This window comes from Mesocricetus auratus, unplaced genomic scaffold (assembly GCF_017639785.1).
Source record: "Mesocricetus auratus isolate SY011 unplaced genomic scaffold, BCM_Maur_2.0 Super-Scaffold_100008, whole genome shotgun sequence".
Taxonomy (NCBI): Eukaryota; Metazoa; Chordata; class Mammalia; order Rodentia; family Cricetidae; genus Mesocricetus; species Mesocricetus auratus.
In genome coordinates this window covers 53,061,395-53,083,357 of record NW_024429192.1, presented here as the reverse complement: position 1 = coordinate 53,083,357, position 21,963 = coordinate 53,061,395, and the positions used below count along the sequence as shown (strand labels likewise).

General features: G+C 41.9%; 1 protein-coding gene across 5 annotated transcripts in view; it reads left to right on the top strand.

Moving 5' to 3' along the window:
• Cd80 (CD80 molecule) overlaps positions 1-21,336 on the top strand; it is a 33,819-nt gene extending 12,483 nt beyond the window's left edge. For 2 of the 5 annotated variants that reach the window (XM_040750265.1, XM_021227971.2), the window contains 5 exons: positions 6,526-6,843; positions 9,920-10,201; positions 12,334-12,423; positions 13,930-14,023; positions 19,424-21,336. In XM_040750265.1, the coding sequence (XP_040606199.1) occupies positions 6,526-6,843; positions 9,920-10,201; positions 12,334-12,423; positions 13,930-14,021 (782 nt within the window). In that variant the 3' untranslated portion in view covers positions 14,022-14,023; positions 19,424-21,336. 5 annotated transcript variants of the gene reach the window in all.
• The last annotated feature ends 627 nt before the right edge of the window (positions 21,337-21,963 follow it).

Here is a 21,963-nt window from a genome sequence, read left to right as displayed (position 1 = left end):
CCCTGTCTCAAAAAACAAAACAAAACAAAACAAAACAAAACAAAACAAAAAATGGTGCCATCCACAATGGGCAGGTCTTCCCGCCTTTGAAATCAGGGTAATTCTCTATAGGCATGCCAAAAAGCTGATTGAATGACAAGGTATGGTTGAGAAGAAGGTTTTCTATAATAGATATGAGGGACAGTACAGCCAGAGGCATCCTGAAGAACCAGAGCAGTAAGAGAGAGTTGTGGATTGAACACAGTCCACAGAATAGACTGGACCGTGAGAGGAGAGAGGGTGTGGAGAACAACAGAGGACGAGAAGAGAGAGGGACAGGTGAGGGAACCAGGGGAGGGAGAAGAATCAAGAGACCAAGAGATTGTATGACTGAAATGCCTGGGTCATATAAAATTAGAAGCTGGGGGAGGGGGATGAAGCCTAGGAAATGGAGAGGCTTAGGGTAGGGGGCGGGGCTGAGAAGAGCAGGAAGGAGCCAGGACTCTATAACAACAGTATTTGCAATGCCAAGAGCCTGGAGGCCAGCATGGGTATGCCAAATAGGCACCATGGTTAACCACTTGTCCTGAGTTTCTTTGGGAGCTGACACTGTCCCTTCGGTGAGTCTAGATTCTGCCAAGTTGACAGCTAATACTAATAACTCCAGTAGTAAATAAGACAGTGGCCTTAAAAGTCTGGACCAGTAAGAAATACATATGTAAAACTGGGGCAGCGCCTTTTCCTTGGCCTAGGTTCCCCGTCTGTAAAATAAGGCACAGAAAGAATAAATGCTGGTAGTGGCCTCCAGACTTCACGGTCCTCAACTTTGTCCCCCATATTCCTTTGGGGTGCAGCAGATTCTTTAATATGCTTTGGTACTTTCATTGGGGTCTCTTAAAACCCCCTGTCTTCTCATGGGACTCCCTGTGCGTCCCTGTCTCTGACTCTGGTCCACAGGCATTAGGATGAGTATGTAAAATGAGCAAGTGTTTTTCCATACATTAGAATGCTCATCATTTGTTATCCTATGAATGTGTGGAAAAGAGGAAGACTCAGGGCAACTCTTTGTAGTTACATCGCCATTCCAAGGATGCTTAACTAAATGGTATGTGTGGTAGAAAATGGCAGCTTATTTGCCATTGTAGTTATAGGTACTCAAGGTACAAGGTTGCTACAAAGATACTGGGTTCACTTTAGACTGCATAATTAAAAGAGTTGTATAAAGGAGGTGGCACCTCATTTCTCCTCTGAGTCATTCTCTAATCTGGTAGTAGTTTTAGTGGCCTTTGCTCTCCCAAATCAAGCTGTGTGGTAGGAAATGAGAGCACTCAAAATTATATTAGTAGCCAGGTATGGTGGTTTACACCTTTTCTAGAATTCAGGAAGACGTAACTCGCAGCTGAAGCAGGAGGATCAAAATAGTCCACCTGAGCTACCTAGGGAGACCTTGTTTCAAACAAAACAAAATGCAGTTCTGTGCAACTTAGTGTGTGTATGTACAACATAGGGAAAGAGCTGTAGAAGAAATGAGAGGGAAAGTTCCATTGGGTAGGGTTTTTGTTGTTTTGTTTTGATGAGATAGAGACCATTGTGCTCTACTCTACCTCTGTTGGAAATGTCAGGCATTCATGTGTTCTGCTGTTCTGTCCATGTCTAAAACCCTACAAGTATTGATTCTGGGTTCTAAATAAATTTTGGAGCTGTGTATTTTAGCACAAATAAAAAAAAACCCAGAGGCAGATATTGGGGTTCAATCTGAAGATCAGAAAAAGCAAAGCAGCCAGCCACCAGAGAGCTCTGACTTCTACCAAGGCTGGGGCAATTCTGTCCTCATGGCTGGAGACTAATTGCCTCCTCTGAGACCCTGTTCTGTCTTACATACCTCTCTAGTGCTGGGATTGAAGGCATGGACCACCACCACCCAGCCTGGCCACTGCCTGGCCTCTACGGCTGTGGCTAGCTTTGCATTCTGATTTCCAGGCAAGCTTTATTAGATCATAAACAATATATCACCACAGTACATGACAGTACATTTCTGTAATCCTAGTGGAGGTTGAGGCAGGAGGTTTGCCATCAGTTAGAGGACAACCAGAGATACATATTGAGATCCTGCCACAACACCACAAATAAAATATAAATAATTTTGGAGACTAGGCCAGTTCACAAATGTGGGCTCTAAGAATAAAGATGTTCTGTTGTATTGCCTATTTAAAATATGGCCCTCTTTTAAATTGGTGTTTTCTCTTATCTGCCTTCTTTATTCCTTTGTGATAAAGAACTGCAGGGCATAGAGTCATAGTCCCCTCTGTCCTGAGCTTCCTAAAGGTCTCAAAGTTTCTGCCAAGACCTCTGTAAAATGCTGTGACCTCTAGCTCACAGGGCAGGTCAGGGCAGCAGATGAACTTGCAATTGTTACCTCATGGTACCAAAGTACCATGAAGACTAGCCTCTAGCAGTTCCGGGATTGATCCAAGGGAGTGGGTGAACTATCACTCAACTTGACTTTTCTATCTGATGGAGTAAAACTTAATTCTGTGGGGTCTGGAGGTTGCTAAACTTAACTCTCTGGGGCAGGCAAAAAAATGAAAACACACATACTCTCTCTCTCTCTCTCTCTCTCTCTCTCTCTCTCTCTCTCCCCCATGTTCTCTGTATCATCCTTTCTCTCTGTTCTTTATTTCTTTTCTTACCTCTATCTAGATGTACCACTTCTGTCTCTCTTGATGTCTTCCTTCTAACTAGCTTTATTTTTTTCCCTTATGGCTTATATACCCTAGCAAAATCTTTCAAGCAATATAAAAATTGCAATGTGGTTACACTCTGTTTTTCAATCAAAAGATTACAATAAATAAAAGTAAAAACAGCATGTTTTCCATATCCCTTATATGATTAAACATTTTACAGGTGAAAAGCTGTCCCAAGAACGCACATACATTCACACTCAAGTGACTTGTTATAGATGAACAGAGTGTAAGAAAACAAGGAATTTTTCTCAGCCAATTCTTTTGTTGTCAGGCTTTACTTTGAGGTTACAAAGAAAGGACCAATGATTTTATTATTTATCTCAAAGGGTAATTTTATAAGAAATCTCAGAAGAATCACAAATCTAAACTTCTACATATGAAAAAGAATCTATTTTAAATCCTCAGGGTGCGTACCCATTCATCAACAGTTTTGTTTTGTTTTTTTTAATATCAAGAAGCTGAGGGCAGAAATGCATACAAGGAATTAGTCACCACCCTTGATCACCAACCTCTCCTAGCAAGAAAGGTACAGCAGCCAGCAATAGGCAGGTTGTAATTATTCTTATTTCCTGACCTCAATGAATTCCTCACTCAGCTATTAAAATATTCCTTTAAATTGTTTTATAAGTTTTTTTTACCTCAAAGCCATTAACAAAAACATCTTAACATAATTGACCTAACCTTAAGTCATATTTTAAAGTTCTGTTTTAGCTATGATGCACACCAAAACCTGTGAACACATCTCTCTATATTAAGATCAAAAGAACTTGAGCTAACTTAGTTTCTGGGACTCAGGTGTTTTTCTTAAATTAACCTAAGCCACAGTCTATACGGCTCCTTAAGAGAAAGCAGCTGCATGACATTTCCTTGTTCTTATTTTCCATCCTCTGCAGCCCATGTTTCATCAGGGGCAGGGGCACACTTTAAACAGTACAGTTTAGGAGGAGATCATCTTCATAATAATCCACAGGTAAAAATGCCCAGTAGAATGGAATATTTCCATGAGATGATCACACCACATTAAAGGCAATGGGGACCCCTCCACACCCATTCACACCATGCCAGATACCAGAGAAAAATGACAGTGGCAAACATGTGAAGACACAGCAGTAGCAACAGACATTCTGGGGCCAAAGTTCTCAGTGGGGCGTGGTGGGGAGTGGGGGGGCGCTGGAGAGAGTGGGAGGGTGGGGGTGTAATGTGTTTTGCCATTCCAAGATACACCCATCAGCGTTTTGCATGCTGGTGGGCCGGCACCCTGAAGTCAGTTGTCACCTGCTGCTCCTCTGATACGGCCACCAGCAACAAAGGAAACAATATAGGAAGGGTATCATAGGCACTATGATGTAGTGCGTGCTCTATCGGCAAATAGCAGCACATTCACCTGGTTTTGGTCAAGGCTATTTTATCTTTATCTATCAATATTTTAGATAGAGTACATAAGAAGTAACAGGGGCCGGGCGTTGGTGGCGCACGCCTTTAATCCCAGCACTCGGGAGGCAGAGGCAGGCGGATCTCTGTGAGTTCGAGGCCAGCCTGGTCTACAAAGTGAGTTCCAGGACAGCCTCCAAAGCCACAGAGAAACCCTGTCTCTAAAAACCAAAAAAAAAAAAAAAAAGAAGTAACAGGGCCCCAGGTGCCCTGACCAGCAGGGCACAACCGGGGTCGAGCCCACAGGAACCTGGAATGACGGAACAAGAGACAAGAGAAGGTGGACAGCAAGACAACATGGCTGATCAAGCTGCATTTAGTGAGAATTCTGTACAGGCTTATATAGGGGAAATGAGGTAGGGGGATGGGGCAGGGGAAGGCAGGACAACGAGGGAGGGGTCGTTGCCTAGTAACCAGTCCACTGAAGGTGAGTTGATAACAGGTGTTGGCAAGGTGATGGGGTCGCAGAGGGAGGGGTTAAGTGATCTAATTGTGGAGTGTTTCCTTTTTGCCATCAGCTATTCCTGTGAGCCCAAATTCTGTTCATTAGGAAGTTGGGGAGGGAATGGACTATTCTTTAAAAAGGCTGGAAATATTTACAAGAGGTTCTAAATAACAATGATCGCTCCCAACAGCCAAGCATGATAGTGTTTGCTTGTAATCCCAGCACTTGGGAGGTGGAGACAGGAAGACCAGGAGTTTAAGGTCACCCTTGGCTACATAGAGAGTTCAAGACTAGCCTGGGGTAGGACCAACACCAGACTGATTTGTGAAATTGGGGTTATGAAGAGGTATTTGCACACCCTTGTTCACAGCAATATTATCCATGGAAGCAGCTCAGATGTCCATCAGCAGATGAATAGACTTATCAGTTGTGTGCATGTGATTAAACAACATACAAATCTGGAAAAAATATATATATATATATATATATATATGGGGAAGACAGACAGAGAGAGATGGAAATTATTTATGATCATTATTGTCATATCATATAGCAAGGAAAATTTGTCATATAACACAAGATAAATAAACCTTGAAGACATAATATTAAGTAAAACAGGCCACCTGCAAAAAGGCCAGTATATATAAAGCAGTCAAATTCATAGAAACAAGCAGTAGAATTGTGGTTCCAGGGGTGAGAGAAATGGAAGAGAGTTTATTGTTTAATAAGTACAGAGATTCATGACACATATGAACAACTCTGAGATCTCTCTCACAACAGTGTGAAGATATTTTTCCACTCTACACTTAAAAATGGTCACCATAGTAAACTTGATGTATTTCTTTCAGTGCTGGCAGTCAAACCCAGGGCCTTGCACATGAACACGTGTGCTTTAGTGTTGAGCAACATCCCCGCCCTTTGGTATTTTGAGACAGGACCTCCCAGTGTAGGACAAGCTAGCCTCAAACTTGTTCTCCTGCCTCAGCCTCTCAAGTGCTTGGATTATAAATATCTAACATACATAGTTGTTTATGTGGTTCTTTTTAACCACAATAAAAATAATAAGTGAAAGCTGGCGGTGGTGGTCCTCGCTTTTAATCCCAGCACTCAGGAGGCAGAGACAGGTGAATCTCTGTGAATTCCAGGCCAGTCAGGGCTACACAGAGAAACCCTGTCTCAAGAAACCAAAATGAATAATAAACTTGTAGTAGGACCTTTTTGTCAGGACCACAGGCTCTGTGTCATTAGTGGGGAGCCTGTGGTCCTGAAAAAAGGTCCTACTACAAGTTTATTATTCATTTTGGTTAATTTTAAAAGCTTAGCCAATAGGTTAGTCTTGTTTCTAACTAGGTCTTATAGTTTAAATTAACCCATTTTTATCAATCTACTTTTTGTTTTGTGCCTATTGCCTTTACTCTGTACTGCCCATACTGCTTCCTCTGAGTCCTGGTATCTCCTTATAACTCCACCCTACTTTTCCCCCAGCGTTCTCTCTGCCCCCAAAATCCTGCCTAGTTATTGGCCATTTAGCTTTTTACTAAACCAATCACAGTGAAATATCTTCACACAGTGTAAAGGAATATTCCACAACATGAACCCATCATTTTGTGTATTTAATATACAACAATAAAAAATGTGTTGAGGCTGGGCATGCTTGGGCACACTTTTAATCCCAGCACTCAGGGAGCAGAAGCAGGAGGATCTGGTGAGTCCAAGGCCAGCTTGGTCTACATAGCAAGTCCCAGAACAGCCTAGGCTACCCTACCTCTAAAAACAACAACAAAACAGATAACATCAACAAAAATGTGTTAGGGCAAAAAAAAAAAATCCATTGTAGAGTCAATCATCACTGTTGGTCTCTTGATGGAATGGGTTTGGTTTGTTGAATAAAGGTTGTTCAGTCTTTTCTAACTTGCCTTTTCTTAGGTGTTGCCCAAGTGTCCAAGTCAGTGAAAGAAAAAGTATCACTACCCTGTGGTTACAACTATTCCGTTGAGGAGCTAAACATACTCCGAATCTACTGGCAAAAAGATAAGGAAATGGTGCTGAGTTTCATCTCTGGGGACAAAGAAGTGTGGCCCCAGTATAAGAACCGGACCTTACTTGACGTCACTGACAACTTCCGTCTTATGATCCTGCCCCTCTTCCTGTCAGACAGGGGCACGTACACCTGTGTGGTTCAGAAGAAAGAAAGAGGGTCTTATGTACGGAAGCACTTGACTTCTGTGGAGCTGTCCGTCAGAGGTTGGTAGGATTCTCTGATTTGCTGATCTGTGGTGTTCAAAAAGGCACACATCTGTTGATGTAGGTGACAGTTTTATCAAAGAAGGATGCATCTCATTTCATATCTGAGCAGTGAGTTTCCAGTTTTACAGAGAATCTAACTGGTTGGTCAAGGTGGAAAACCTATCAATGTACTTTTGTGCTTGGACAACACAAGGTCACAGTAACCATGCCAGGCACTAAAATGGCCGGAAATGCCTTTTGATTTGTAGGAACATAACTTTGATGAGATGTGCCTGTATTGTGAACTGCACTTGAGAAGTGCCTATTTTGGGGAACAAGTTAACTAGGTCCCAGACTTTTGACCTTTCTGAATAATTTGTACCCCTACCTTTGTTCGTAAGATACCCTTATCTTCTCCACTAAGATTGGCCAAAACCTGTATTATTAATTGAGTTATGTGAGATAGAAAGAACTGATCTTTTTTTAATATAAACTGTGTACATATGTTGTGTGGATGCTCACAGCAGACAGAAGAAGGATCCCCTAGAGCTGAAGTTATACCCGGTTGTGAGTCACCCAGTGTGAAAAGTGCAACTGAACTTGAGTGTTCTGCAAAAGGGCTAATCTCTAGATGGTTCACAGTCTGGCAAGAGCTTCAGAGTAATTACTCTAAACAGATTTTCTTGTAAAAGGACTAGGACACCACGCTGAGGCTGTTGTGAGCTCAGTCAGACTCGGGAAAGGTGGCTCCTACTAAGCTAACTGCTTCTCAGAAAAGTAGAACACAGACGTGAGTGAACGTGAGTCATGACTCAGATCATAAGGTGGTTAGATTTGTTACTCCAGGTTAAAGCCCATGATGTATGGTTAAGAGAAACAAAAGTAACATTTTCATGTTGCCTATCAGTGTAGTAACTTGATAGAGTTATAAGCTAGTAAGTAGAAAATTAAAATGCAAACTATAAAAAGCTCAGGAACACATCAAACTTTATTTAGGAATTTTTTATTTGTTTTGTTTTTTCTTTGTTTTATTTTTTGTTTGTTTTTTGTTTTTTGAGACAGGGTTTCTCTGTATTGTTTTGGAGGCTGTCCTGTAGACCAGGCTGGCCTTGAACTCACAGATATCTGCCTGCCTCTGCCTCCTGAGTACTGGGATTAAAGGCGTGGGCCACCGATGGCCAGCTCTTATTTTTGGGTTTTGAAACAGGTACTCACTATGTAGCTTTGGCTAGTCTGGAGGCTACCATCAAACTCAAAAAGATTCACCAGCAATTTTATTATTATTATTATTATTATTATTATTATTATTATTATTATTATTATTATTATCCCCTCCAACATAACTCAGGGTTTTCCCCTTCTTGGTAGCCTGTCAGTACTGCCCTTCCCTCATTTCTCCCAGTGCCACTATGCAGCTTTAGAAGTGTTCCTTGACAAGCTGATTTAAATGAGAGCATCTACCTTAATATATTCTGTGTCAGGCTCTGTGCTAAGTGATTTATAGCAACGGTGTCATTTCATTCCTTCAGCCCTGAAAGCACATATATCCCATTTTACCGATGAGCAAACTAAGACTAAGAGCCAATTAACTGACCCACAGCCACAAGACAGACCTCAGCTGAAGAACTGCTCTTGGTGACCTCTGACCTCTGTTCATATGAGCTCTGTAGCACTCAGACTTCTAAGAAGAAAACTCATTCTATGGACTTAAGTGGGGGTATTGAGCCCCACATAGCAGGGGAAGAGTTAAAGTCCTAACGTCTAAGAGTGGACGAGCAAGTGATTAGGAGAAGTTTCCACCCTTTGTTCTAAATCTACTTTTGTATCTTACTGGAGGTCAAATACACAAATGATGTCAACTCCAGAAGGCCTCTTTGTCCCTTTAAAATGTTAGTGTAGCAAGGAATTAATAACATGTCATGGCTGAGGTTACAGATACAACATTGTACATTCTGGACATAGTTTTATATGAGTTGAAGGAGATATATATATATAGAGGGGGGAGGGAGGGAGGGAGGGGGAATTTTCTTATTCTTAGCCTAGGCTGGCCCAGAACTTATTGTATAGCTCAGGCTGGCCTCAAACTCTTCTTACCTCAGCCTCCAAAGTACACCTGACTTACAGGCGTGCCCCACCATGCTTGGTTACTTTTTAAGAAGAAAGGGAGTGTTACGCATGGACTGTGAGTGCTGAGACTTAAAGGTCTCTTGCTTCTCAGGTTGGAAGGTGGCTTCACACATGTTCCTTACTAAATAACCAGATAGAGGGAGCCGCTTGTGTGCTTCCAGTATTAGGATGGAGGAACAGGATGAGATTGATGGGTGTATAGCAAGCACAACTTCTGGTGTTGAGAAATGTGACTGTGGATCTCTGTTCTGCCACACGGTTATGGGTTCCCCAAATCTGTTTATTTAGAAAATAAAATTACAAATATCAATCATATTAAGTTAGTGCTATTTAACATTATATATTGAGCCAGAGTCTCTCTGTGTAGCCTTAGTTGGCCTGGAACTCCCTCTGTAGACCAGGCTGACATCAAACTCATAAAAATCCACCTGCCTTTGCTTCCCCAGTGCTGGGATTAAAGGCATGTGCCACCCTGGCTAGCTATTTTATTTTTTTAGTTGGCAGGGTTTCCACTATATTTTCCAGGCTGTTCCCAGACTTGTGGAGTTCAAACAGCCCTTCTGCCTCAGCCTGGGACCCCAGGCACACACAGCCCACCTCACTTGATCCATAACCCTTTTAAATCTAAGCCCAGCCTCCTAAGGCTGTCATAAAGAGAGGAGTTTCCAGAGATAACTAAAAGGAGCTCAGTAAACATTCAGTTGTCTCTTCTCCTCTTACAACAGAGTGCAGTATGTCAACATTTATCCACACGAACCAGTTCCTTTCTCTAAGTGCTTCCTGCCTCCTTCAAGGTGGGAGACAACCGACATGACCACTTCAGACCAGCTGTTTTACTAATGACTTACGTAGACTTGCAAATTCGACCTTACTTTGTCATTCTTACTGAAGCATGGTAATTTATTTAACATAAACATATGCACACAGACGTGTACCTATGTATAACTGTACGCTTTTCCATCTCTAGCTGACTTCCCAGTTCCTAACATTACTCAGTTTGGAAAGCCATCTGCGGACATTAAAAGGATAATGTGCCTAGCTTCTGGAGGTTTCCCAGAGCCTCGCCTCACCTGGTTGGAAGATGGAAAAGAATTAAGCGGCATCAATACAACAATTTCTCAGGATCCTGAATCTGAACTGTACACTGTCAGTAGCAAACTGGATTTCAATATGACATACAACCACAGTATTGTGTGTCAGGTTTCATATGGAGACTCTCAAGTGTCAAAGAACTTCACCTGGGAAAAACGTAAGCAATATTACACTGGAGAGTGTCTGCTAAATAGTATCCAAAAGAATAACCCAGCCTGCACCATTTTAGAATTGAACTCACTGACTCTGATGGTAATTTTAGTCATGTTACACATACAGGATGTGCCATTATGACTAGACAAGTGATGGTGATATTACTAGACTAATTTTTTCTTCTTTGTAATTTCCTGACTTTGGCATTTCCTTTACGATATCCAGTCCCAATGGTCCCATTGTATGAAACCATTGTCTTTTTTTGGAATGGATTTTTGGTTTTAGAACTATTCATTCACTCTAGGTGTAGAGCACACCCAAAGATCTGGGTTTGATTCCACCTACTTGTTCATCCAGAGCCAAGTCTGGTAAAGTTATGTGATAAAAGTATTTAAGGACAATGCTTGGCTGTGGGTCATAGGTCATTTTGAGTCAATACCCTTATAGGTAGTAATCTTATGAAATTCCATTTCTCTAAAGGTGAAAATATAAAATGGACAAATTGTTTTGATACAAATATATGTATCTTAAATCCATGGCAGGTTTCTAGGGATCTCAGATACTTGGAGTGCACATATAATTTGAATGAGTACACAGACACCCACTCGGGACTCTCCTCCTACCTCAGCCGGACTCTAAGGATGTCTTCTGTGTCTGCACAGTACAGAAGCAATGCAGTATGACATTCAGTAGTACACACACATTAAATATGAGCGGTGGCATGGCTTATGCCTTCCTCTTTATTTCCAGTTGACATAGTTCAGGTGTTTTCTTTTTTCTTTTCTTTTTCTTTTTGTTTTTTCGAGACAGGGTTTCTCTGTGGCTTTGGAGGCTGTCTGGAATTAGCCTTTGTAGATCAGGCTTGTCTTGTACTTACAGAGAACCACTTGCCTTTGCCTCCTGACAGACACCATGGGAACAATGACATTTAGAAACTAAGATGAGGTTGAAGTGCCTGCAAAGAAAGATGGGTGTTGCAAGCATAAACATGGGAGTGTGGGATCAGAGAAGCCAAGGACAAGGTGGTCCATGGAGCCAAATGCTAAAATAAGCTCAAAGCCAAACTTCCATGAGGTGTGGTAGTGGGGGAAATTGAGAATGAGGTAGTGTTTAATATTTTCTTGTAAACCATTCCAGAGAAGCCAGAGAGGCTGTGTTGGTAATATTCCCTTCAAATTGTGTCCCTGTCCTTTCTTCAGATGGTCCCATTTCTCAAAGAGATTGAGAAATAAATGGTGTAGCTGCTACCTCGATGAGGAGGACCAGATGGCAGCAACACACACATCAATCTCTTTGTCCTCCTGCCCCAGCAGCCTTGGTACCCCTGGTGTGCTCCATGTGAGACTATAGGCTCACCAGAAGTTAGTCCATGAAGCTGTCTTCCAGAACAGTCCCCTAATACCAATTCATAGTCATTGTTAGTTCTTTTAATCTCCCTAAAACTTAAGGCTGGGGGGCAAAAAATTGAATCTTGAAGAAGCACCTCCTGAATATTAAGGCAGTCACTGCGTGGAGTATAAGAGTGGAGGCATAGGATGTGAAGAGAACATGCATAAGAACGAAGGCATAATAGAGCCAGAGGAGAAAATGTAGGTATGTCTAGATTGGATAGAAAGACTTAGTCTTATCAGCTACAGAAGCGAGCTATGAAGATAATCACTTTTTGTTGTTGTTGTTGTTGTTTTGTTTGTTTTTGTTTTTCGAGACAGGGTTTCTCTGTATTGCTTCGGAAAATCTGGCCTGGAACTTGCTCTGTAGACCAGGCTGACCTCGAACTCACAGAGATCTGCCTGCCTCTGCTTCCTGAGTGCTGGAATTAAAGGCATGTGCCACCAACACCCGGTGAAGATAAACACTTTTAAGGTATCCCCTTGGAAACTTTCTTCCTGCCAAGTTAGATCAGACAATGCAAACATTCAAGTTATTTTTTTTCATATTCACCATCTATCATTTGAATAGTAGTTACCCACAGTATATTCTTGGTAGAATTGTGCACAAAAATGCTAGCAGCTGTGTCTCTGTGAGATGAGCTAATAAAGTCCAAGATTCTCCAAAGGTGCATGGTGAAGAGGCTCAGGGTGGGAACCGGATGGTAGACTGCACATTACAGCTGATGCTATTCTTTTCTCTCCAAAGCCCCAGAAGCCCCTCCTGATAGAAATCACCAAGTTATGATCTACATTATAACCGTGCCAGTAGCTCTTTTTGCATTCTTTATGGTGTACAGTAAGTACTACTTCCATCATCATGATTAATTCCCAGAAGCCTTGACTCCATTAGTGCATTTCAGCATATCTTTAGCATTCCAGTCAAGTCTCTGATCATATTTGCAGCAAATCTACTGGAACTTTGGATTCTTGTTTATTTTTCTCATCAAATTCTGTCCATTCACCATAGAAAAAAAATTCTGGACTCCTACTGTATGCCCAGTATTCTCCCAAACATTCAAATTCCAAAGACAAGAAGTCACTGTTCTAAGCTCCAGCCGGAAAGCTAACTACAGTGGCACCCATCTATAATCTCTGCTCTTGTGAGACTGAAACGGGAGGACAGAAAGCGAGGAACTGGACTTGGCTACACAGGAACTCTGAGGTTATAGCAAGATCCTGTCTTAAAAGGGATGGGCCCATTGTAGTTCAGTCTTGTCAGTTTCCCATGCTTTCCATTCTCGTGGAGACACCAATGCTTTCGGACTACTTTGAGAGCATTTCTAATGCTGACCAACACTCTCATCTTTGAATTTGAAGGAAAAGAAAAATGATGAGATTTAGAGGCAGAGCCTTTCTTCGGGAGAGGTCACTAAGATTGAGAAGCTAGATGCCATAAGTGGTTTTTAACCAATCTTCAATTCCTCAAAATATGTAGTATCAAAGGGGTTGTAGTTGGTTAGAAGATATGTCTAGGGCACTATAGGTTTTTTAATTTGGGGCCTTAGACATGGTCTGCCCTCAATCTCGGCAATCGACCAAAGAGGGCTTCCTGTTTCAGACCTACAACTATAATCACCCAGAAGGTATCAACTAGACTAGGAGTCACATACACTGAGCAAATGAAACTAGAAGACCAACATCTGCTGATTTTATAATCTTCAGCAGTATACACATAAACAGGTCAAAGCTCACATAGAGGTCACCAGATTCTATAATATGAGAAGCTCGCCTTAGGAGTAGGATATAAAAGCTTAGTGGGCTCAAAGTGTTTCTTTTTTTTTTTTTTTTTTTTTTTTTTTGGTTTTTCGAGACAGGGTTTCTCTGTGGCTTTGGAGGCTGTCCTGGAACTCGCTTGGTAGTTCAGGCTGGTCTCGAACTCACAGAGATCAGCCTGCCTCTGCCTCCCGAGTGCTGGGATTAAAGGCGTGTGCCACCAACGCCCGGCCCAAAGTGTTTCTAACACAAATTAGTTAATCTTACTTTCCAGTTCAGAGTCTGTCACCCTTACCATCACTAGTATTGGCATTTGGGGGCCAAATAATACTTGGTTACAGTGGTATTGAACTATATATGAGACGTTCACAAGAGGAAGCTTCCTCATCTTTCATCAAACAACAATAACAACAAAATGTTTTTAGTGAATTATCAAATGTCCCTGGAGAATGGGGGAAGGAGGGTGGTATTAGAAACTCTCCTGGTTTAAGAACCATACTCCAGGTGTAAGATAGGAAGGCTTGCTGAAATATACAGGCATGACTTATGAGATCCTCATCTGTTGCTATGATTTATGCTTATCTTCAAGGATATTTCAGAAGAAGAAGTAAGGCAAGAAGAAAAGGAAACAATGGCATTTACCTAGGGCCTGCAGAAGCATCAACCGGACAGAATGTCTGAAGGTAGCCATCTACCCTCCTTTAGATCTTCTCTACACATGTGGTATACATGGTATAATTGGATCAGGAGGTACAATCTTCCTTTCAGCACTGTGCTAGTTAACCTTTTGAACAACTGGACACAAGATAGAGCTATCTGGGAAGAAAAAATCTTAAGTGAGGATTTCTCCCCATCAGGTTGCCTGCGAGCAAGTTCGTTGGGCATTGTCTTGATTGATGATTGATGTGGGAGGGTCCAGCTCACTATGGGTGGTTCCATTCCTGAGCAGGTGATCCTGGGTGGTATAAGAAAGGGGAATGAACAAATGATGGGGAGCAAGCCAATATGTAGCATCCTTTCATGGCCTTTGTATCAGTTCCTGCTTTGTTTTCTGCTTGTGTTTCTACTCTGATTTATCTTGATGATGAGTACAATAACTTATAAGATGAAGTAACCTTTTCCTCCTCAAAATTGCTTTGGTTCAGTATTTTATCACAGTAACAGAAACCTAACTAGGATATGAATTGTTACCAGGAGTACTGTATTGTACTGACAGACCTATCGTGTTGTTTTGGGGAAGATTGTGGAAGTGATTAGAAATCTGGAAAAGCCATTGATGCTTAATGCTCAATGCTCAATGCTTAATGGAATGGTCTTGGGAAATATGAGTGTTGAGATAAATGCAAATGCTGAATGCCTATTTGTGAAGTTTCACAGGGAAGTCTGAGAGTCTCTCATACATTCTCTCAGGGTTTCTTTGTGTTAAGAATATGTGGTCTTGAGAATCAAGATGGTGCTAGTGGCCACTGGGGCCTGATCATCATGCTTTGGGCTCTCGGTGGAAGCTGCAGCAGCTGTAGACTTGGCTAGGGCCTCTATGTCTCCTCCAGTCTGGTGAGAAATGGTGAGAGTGGCACTTGTGCCTGGCAGGCACCATGATTGGAATCGTCAAGAAACAGATCCTGAATGCCAGGAAGCACTTAGATAACACAGAGGCCTGGACTGGGCCCACAAAGGGCCTGGGAGCATTGGAAAGCACCAAGACAATACCATGGCCTGGTGCTAGATATCCACCATCTGGGCATGGTGGGAAGTGAGTAAGTAGATGGTGGAGTGATGGGAGACAAAGAAGAGAGCAAATAGGTTGTGGAGAACTTCGTTCCTTGGGAAAAAGTGTTTTACACTGCCAGTTACAATAACACAAGTGTGAGTGGGCCTATCTATACCTTCTTCCTTTGAGAAAACCAACCACTGGATGAGTTGCTGTGACTCTGAGAGCTGCATCCTTGCCCAGGAAGAAGAGTACTACCTGCAGACTGGAGACCCACAACTGACTAGACATGCCCTGCTGATTTTACTTCTCATCATTAGCCTATCTGCTAATCTCTATAGTTGTGCTGGCAGTTCAACCTTGAGACTGGATGTTGAATTGCAGTTTTGCCATGCTGCATCTGACTTTGGCCAGAGATTTATTTCCTTTGGAAGCTTTGGGTTGGACAAACACTTGCAGCCACTCAGAGACCCCACCTGGCATGCAGAGAGGGCAGGAAGAAGATGCCAGAGACACTGCCCGATGTGTGGCCACTGCAGTGTGCAAGTATGGGCTGGAGGAATGGGAGAGAAAGAGAAGAGCTTGAGCACTATGAAGAGTGGCAGTGCTGGAGACACAAAGGTGGAGAGGCACGATCTGACGGGAGTAGCCTGTGAAGCCACCTGAGACCATAGTGAAGTCTTGACCCATGCTGCTACTGAGGGCCATGTCTGGGTCTATGGCCAGGAAGCAGCAGGGGTCTGGGTCAATGTCCAAGACCCATCCACCCCATCAATGAACTGCTAGGGCATGTGAAGGAGCTGGTCCTGCAGATCCAAAGCTGCAGGATCTCCATGACACAGGCAACAGCAGGATATCCAAGAGGGGTCCCAGAAGCCAAAGGCCTTGAACCTCATTGCAATGAACACTTGCAAATAAAGATGCATGGCTTAAGAGGATATACTGTGTAATTCAGTGTGACACACTACAGCTTCCATAACAAGATTTTTTTGGTTTTGTCATTTTTAATTATCATTTTATTTTTGGGGGGGTTGCAAGGGCAGAGTGCGGATAATATACAAAGGGACAGGGGGATGAGTGAGATTGGGGTACATGATGTGAAATCCACAAAGAATCAATAAAAAAGAAAGAAAAGAATGTGTGATCTCTGGCCTGTTAGGGCTGAAAAATCAGTTGTGATGAAGAGACCAGCACATCTGAGGTGAAATCTGGGAACTGTTTCTTCCTTGGCCTCAGCACACAGATGTTGTGGTCCATGGTGGTCAAGGCTACATGCATTTCAAGCTGGTAGCTGAGCTTGGCAATATTTAAGAGTCTCACATATAGGACTGGTTTTGAAAACATGAAGAAGTCACAGACAGCAGCTGAGACTGGGCCTTGTGAGAGAGGGAAAGAGAAGGTTCAGTTGCAACGATAGTCTTAGGGTATTTGAGATACCAGCCCATGGAATGTCAAGCAAAGAGAGCAGCAGGTATAGAGCAGGGCTGACTTGAGTCTACCAAGTAAGCTCCATGTGCTATAAAGAGTAGAACCAGAGAACCAGAGCTGCTCAAGTCCTTTGGAGTCCAGAAGATCATGAGGAAGTCCAGGATGCTGAACACTAAGTGCTCTTACTGATAAACTTTGACTTTGCTTTGATCTAACTATAATTGTGCTCTGGGCCGCCCCTCTTAGAATAAAGTATGTATCTTAGGTTGTTCTTTTTTTGAAATTATAATTACAACATTTCCCTCTTCTATTTCCTCCCTAAAAACCCTCCCATATACCCCTCCTTGCTCTCTTTCAAATATATCTTAGTTTTAATTTTATGGGAACCCACAGTTGAAAGACTTTAGACTTTCAAAGTGATGTTGAAATTTTAGAGACTTGACTTTTAAATTGTTTGAACTTTTTTAAGGTGGTGAGACTTTTAAAAGCATACAACGTTTTATGCTGTCATATTAACATGAGCCCTTGGGGATAAACAAGAATAGTCATGGTTAAATAGAGATATATTTTTGTGTCAGATTGGCAAGGGATCAATTGTGCTGGTTAATTTTTTTTTGCTAGCTTCACACAAGCTAGAATCATCTAAGAAAATTTGAATTGAACAGTTGGCTCCATCAGGTTGCAGACAAATCTGTGGGGCATTTTCTTGATTGGCGATTGAAGTAGGAGAGGCTATCCCACTGTTGCTGGCGCCATCCCTGGGCAGGTGGTCCTGGATGACCTAAGAAAGCAGGATGAGCATGCCCTGAGGAGTAAGGTACTAGGCAGCTCCCCTCCATGGTCTGTGCTCAAGTTTCTGCCCTGGATTTTAAATGATGGACTGTAAGCTGTAAGCTGAAATAAACTTTCCACCCTAAGTTGCTTTTGGTCAGTGTTTTATCATCACAGGAACAGAAGCCCAACTAGGCTAGGCAACAAATCTGAACTCTTATGTATGGCCTCAAAGACTTTAGACTGTAGGAGCTCAGGATCCCTTTCCTTGTTCCATACGTGGCATTTCTTTTCTGACGTATTCCTTTGCTGTGTCCTTCTGCCATCTTGATGTGTTCCCCTGCTGTCTGCTGGTTCAGTATCTTACACTATAAAACACTGATCTGAGTTCCTGAAGTGAAATTCTTGGCCAGCTTCCTATTCTGAATGTCTATTTTTCCCGGTATCTCTTGCTATTGATGTATACAACTCTGGGTTACTTGTAAAAACACACCAACATTGTCTGAGTTCTCTCCTTCATACTGACAAATCACTGAGCCAAATTTCATTTCAAAAATTATTCTGCTATATCCTTTCCCATTCAGAAACTCAGACCAGGATCTAGGGCCTATGGAAGTTTCAAAGCTTTAGCTCTCTACAGTGAAAATGTCTTCATTTCTCTTCATTGTTTTTTGTAACATGGTTTCTAGTCACTTCATATGAAATTACTAGATATCAGCAAGTGACAACTAACATTTTGGATATGATCCTATGACTACACGGAAAATAGGACAATAGGAGCCCTAAATGCTCTTTCAGTTAATGGAGTGAGTACAGCATTAACTTCTGTGAAAATAAGTTAACATGTATCACATTTGTGTTCCCCTAAAACCCCAAGGTCTTTTATGTCAGAGAGCATTGGTGCTTTGAAATGTGGAGCTGAATTGAATGTGGTGGGACACAGCTCTAACCTGTAATGCCAGCATTCAGGAGGCAAAGGAAGGAATACCACCACAGGTGTGAGGCCAGCCAAGTCTAGAGTGAGTTCCAGGACTGGTAGGGTTAGAATAGTGAGACTCTGTTTTTAAAACAAAACAAAAAAGTATAGAAAATGATAAATAACGTACTATTTTTAGAGTCACTATTTCATCTCCATCTTATGAAAAAGTCTATATACTCAAGATCTTTCTATCTCCTTTTATGGGAGCTAAATCTGAGGTTCCCAGGTTGAGAGGTTTGCTGAGCTCCTTGTGTTTGTTCTTCCTTGGTCCCACTATTGTGGGTCTGTGTGAGGCACCTCATGGTGAAGGGGCAGTGGGATAGCAGCTCTCTTCACAGCAGCTGGAAGCAGGAAGCTTCCAGGCCATGGTCCCCAGTAACCTGCTTCCTCCAATTTAGCCCCATCTCCTACTTTCCACCATCTCCAGCAATGGCCAATTAGGACTAGGTCAAACTCCTTAGGATTCAGTGGCTTCTGATAAGCCCATCCACTGGTAACCAAGCCTTTCACACAAGAGATCATCCCATCTAGACTGTAATCATCACACAGATGAAAAAGAAACCAATCATCCAATTAGATGACTGCTACTGCTGCTGCTCTACTCCACAGAAGCCTAGTTGTCCATTCCCAAAGCAGTGTCTCAAGTTCTCTTATTTTCTTAGAATGCCTTTTCCACAATGTTCCTCCCCTTCAATTCTGTGATGAAGTTTCCCTGACTTACACCTCCCAGCCAATATGCTATACTTCACAACCAAGTCAGGAATCCACCTATGTATACATTGCCTCATGCTGTCTTGTTGAGTTCACACAGCTCCATCTATGAACTTTAGTACACACTGCATACTACTTGGTTCCCCGATACCCATGTGCCCAGTAAAACATCATTTTCTAGGTCATAGGCTTACTGACAAAAGCAACCATGTCTGACATATCTTTACCACACACAAAGCAGACTGCAGCAACAATATGTGGTTATTTGGAGTACATGGTATTTAACAAACATTTGCCTGGTGAAGATTTACTGTATTTCATGTAAGAAAAATTAGGCTATTTTTGTATTCCTTAGTAATCAAGATTAGTATCTATTATGTTACCTCAAATTAAGTATATCGTTGGTTTTGAGGTTTAAAGCATAGTATTTTTCTCTTTAAAAATCAGGGTTGAAATATTCATTTATTTCTTTTGTTTCCTCAGGTCTCACCTACATTTGCAACCAGCTTCTTCTGTAAACAGCTTCAGAAATCTAAGATAACACAGCTGTGCCTTGCTGTTCTCTAGGCGAAGCCTCTGCAGTGTTTTGCAGAAGACCAGAGAAGAATTTAACACATACCACAGTAGCCCTGCTGATCTTGAAAAACTAGTTTAGAGACTGAATTCTTTGTCTGGAAGGGACATTAGGGGACACTAACACATCTGTCCCCATTAACACACACACACACACACACACACACACACACACACACACACACACACACAGAGTGTTTTAAGATAACACTCTTACCCTGTTGCTCAAAGTGACCTAGAAATCACTATGTGGACCAGGCGGGTTTCAAACGTGCAGCAATCCTCCTGCACTAGTGCCAGAATTACAGGTGTGAGCTACTACACTTGGCAGAACACTAGTTGTATTAATGAAGACACTGAGGCTCCAGGAGGAGACCTGAATTTTGAAGTCGAGTCAGAATCCAGATTTCCTGGCTCTATTGCTCTTAACCTTCATCAGTTAGACCCTAAGCTCTAAGCTTGTAGAAAGACTAATTTAAAATGCTGGTAATACTTGCCTAGCATCTATGGGGCTCTGGGTGCTTTTTTGTTTGTCTGGGTTTTTTGTTTGTTTGTTTTTGGAGCAGGGTTTCTCTGTGTAACAGCCCTGGCTATTCTAGAACTCATTTTGTACACCAGGCTGGCCTTGAACTCACAGAGATTCACTCATCTGCTTCCCAAGTGCTGGGATTAAAGGCATATGACACCATTGCCCAGCCGTTTCTTTTTTAAGGCCTATTGGACCTACTGTAATTTGTAGGAAATATCTTGGTATGTATACCCATACAAGGGTAATAAAAATATTAGAATTTTCATTCTGCATTTTTCATGTATTTTCCTTTCATTTTTCTCAAGTTTAAGAGAAAACAGAATGATCAAACATGAATTTTCCAGATGTCTAAGATGAATGTGTCTTTCATACCTCAAAGCACAAGTCAGGTTGGAGGCATAGTTCATAATCTATTAGTTCATATTGGACTGGCAATCTCCTTAGGCTAGTTTGCCCTTTTATATAATGCTTGAGAAAGTTCTCATTTAAAATGAGACTATTTACTAAGCAGTAATCTGTTCTCACATAAATGACTGAGGTGATACTAGCCTTCCATAGAACTTCTTAGATTCCTTGAAGTGACTTTTGCTCCTTAGTAGCAATAAGTAAGTCAGGCACAGTAGCACACACCTGTAATGTCAGCACTCAGAAGGCTGAGGCAGGAGGATTGAATTCCAGGCAGCATGGGCTGCATAGTAATACCCCAAGGCAACCCCTTCCCTGCCCCACCAAAGGAAGGGAAAACAAGAAGTAACCAGCTGCTGCTTCTATGTTGAAAGTTCCCTTTTCTCTAAAATTGACATCTACAACTAAACAGGCCACAAGTGGATCTGACTTAGGTCAAAACAATGAGATATTCTTGTCCGAAAATCTGGAGTTGGACATCAAAAGACAGCCAAGTCTCTCAGTGTGGCTGGATGTTTAATCTTAGCTCTAATGGGGACAGATTCTGTTGCACTGTCCAAGAACCGGGTCCATTTTTATATGGCTGCTCTCAGAACTAGTCACCCAAGAAGACAAAAGCAGTGCACTGGCAAGAAGTTGACAAGACATTGAAAGCAAAACCAAACAAAAGGGGAGGGGGCTGCATTTAGTTAAGACAATGATCATTAGGTTGAGCAAATGAGACCTCAAAAGAGAATAAGTGACAAAAAAGGAACAATCTATGGGGCAATTTAAGAAGTAAATTGGATTAAATTATTAACTACTACATTTAATAAATGTTTGTTAGAGCTATACTTTGATTTTATTACTCAGGTATTTTTAGGTTAAAAGTAAAATTATCTTTAAAAGAGATCTTTAGTCTTATGATTTTTTTAGCTTAAAGATTTCGCCTATGTGACTGTAAAAGAATGACTAGAATGACTAGTTGCTAATTTGTCATCAATTTATAAGGGGGTAATTATGAAAGACATGATTTATGAGAATGGTTCTAACACATACTTCACTGTGCCAGTAAACCAGTGAAGAGGCTTTTATATCCTTACAGCTACATTTATTATCATCTAAGCATTGTGCTAAAGTTTTTGTTGGAAAAAACTTCACACACACACACACACACACACACACACCCTCCGCTCTCATCACATTTATCAACACAACAGACTTTTGTAGCCCCCAAAGTTTTTGGGGGTTTCTTCCAGCCAGTCAGGAAGCAATTACTTTTGGAGTGGAAACACAGTTCCATTCCAAAAGATCCCCAAAGGGCTCAGTTCTCTAACCCTGACCATGAAGCTACAAGGTAGTTCAAGCCCCTCCTTGTGTGATGAATTTGCTTGATGAGCAAATCTCAGGACGCAGGGGAACACTTACCTGGTTTGCCATAAAAGGCTTTCCAATGAAAACATGCATTGGGTGAAGCACAGGGAAGTGTGCAGAGATTCCACGCCCTCCTACTGCTCCCCTCTGGGAACCAGCAGCT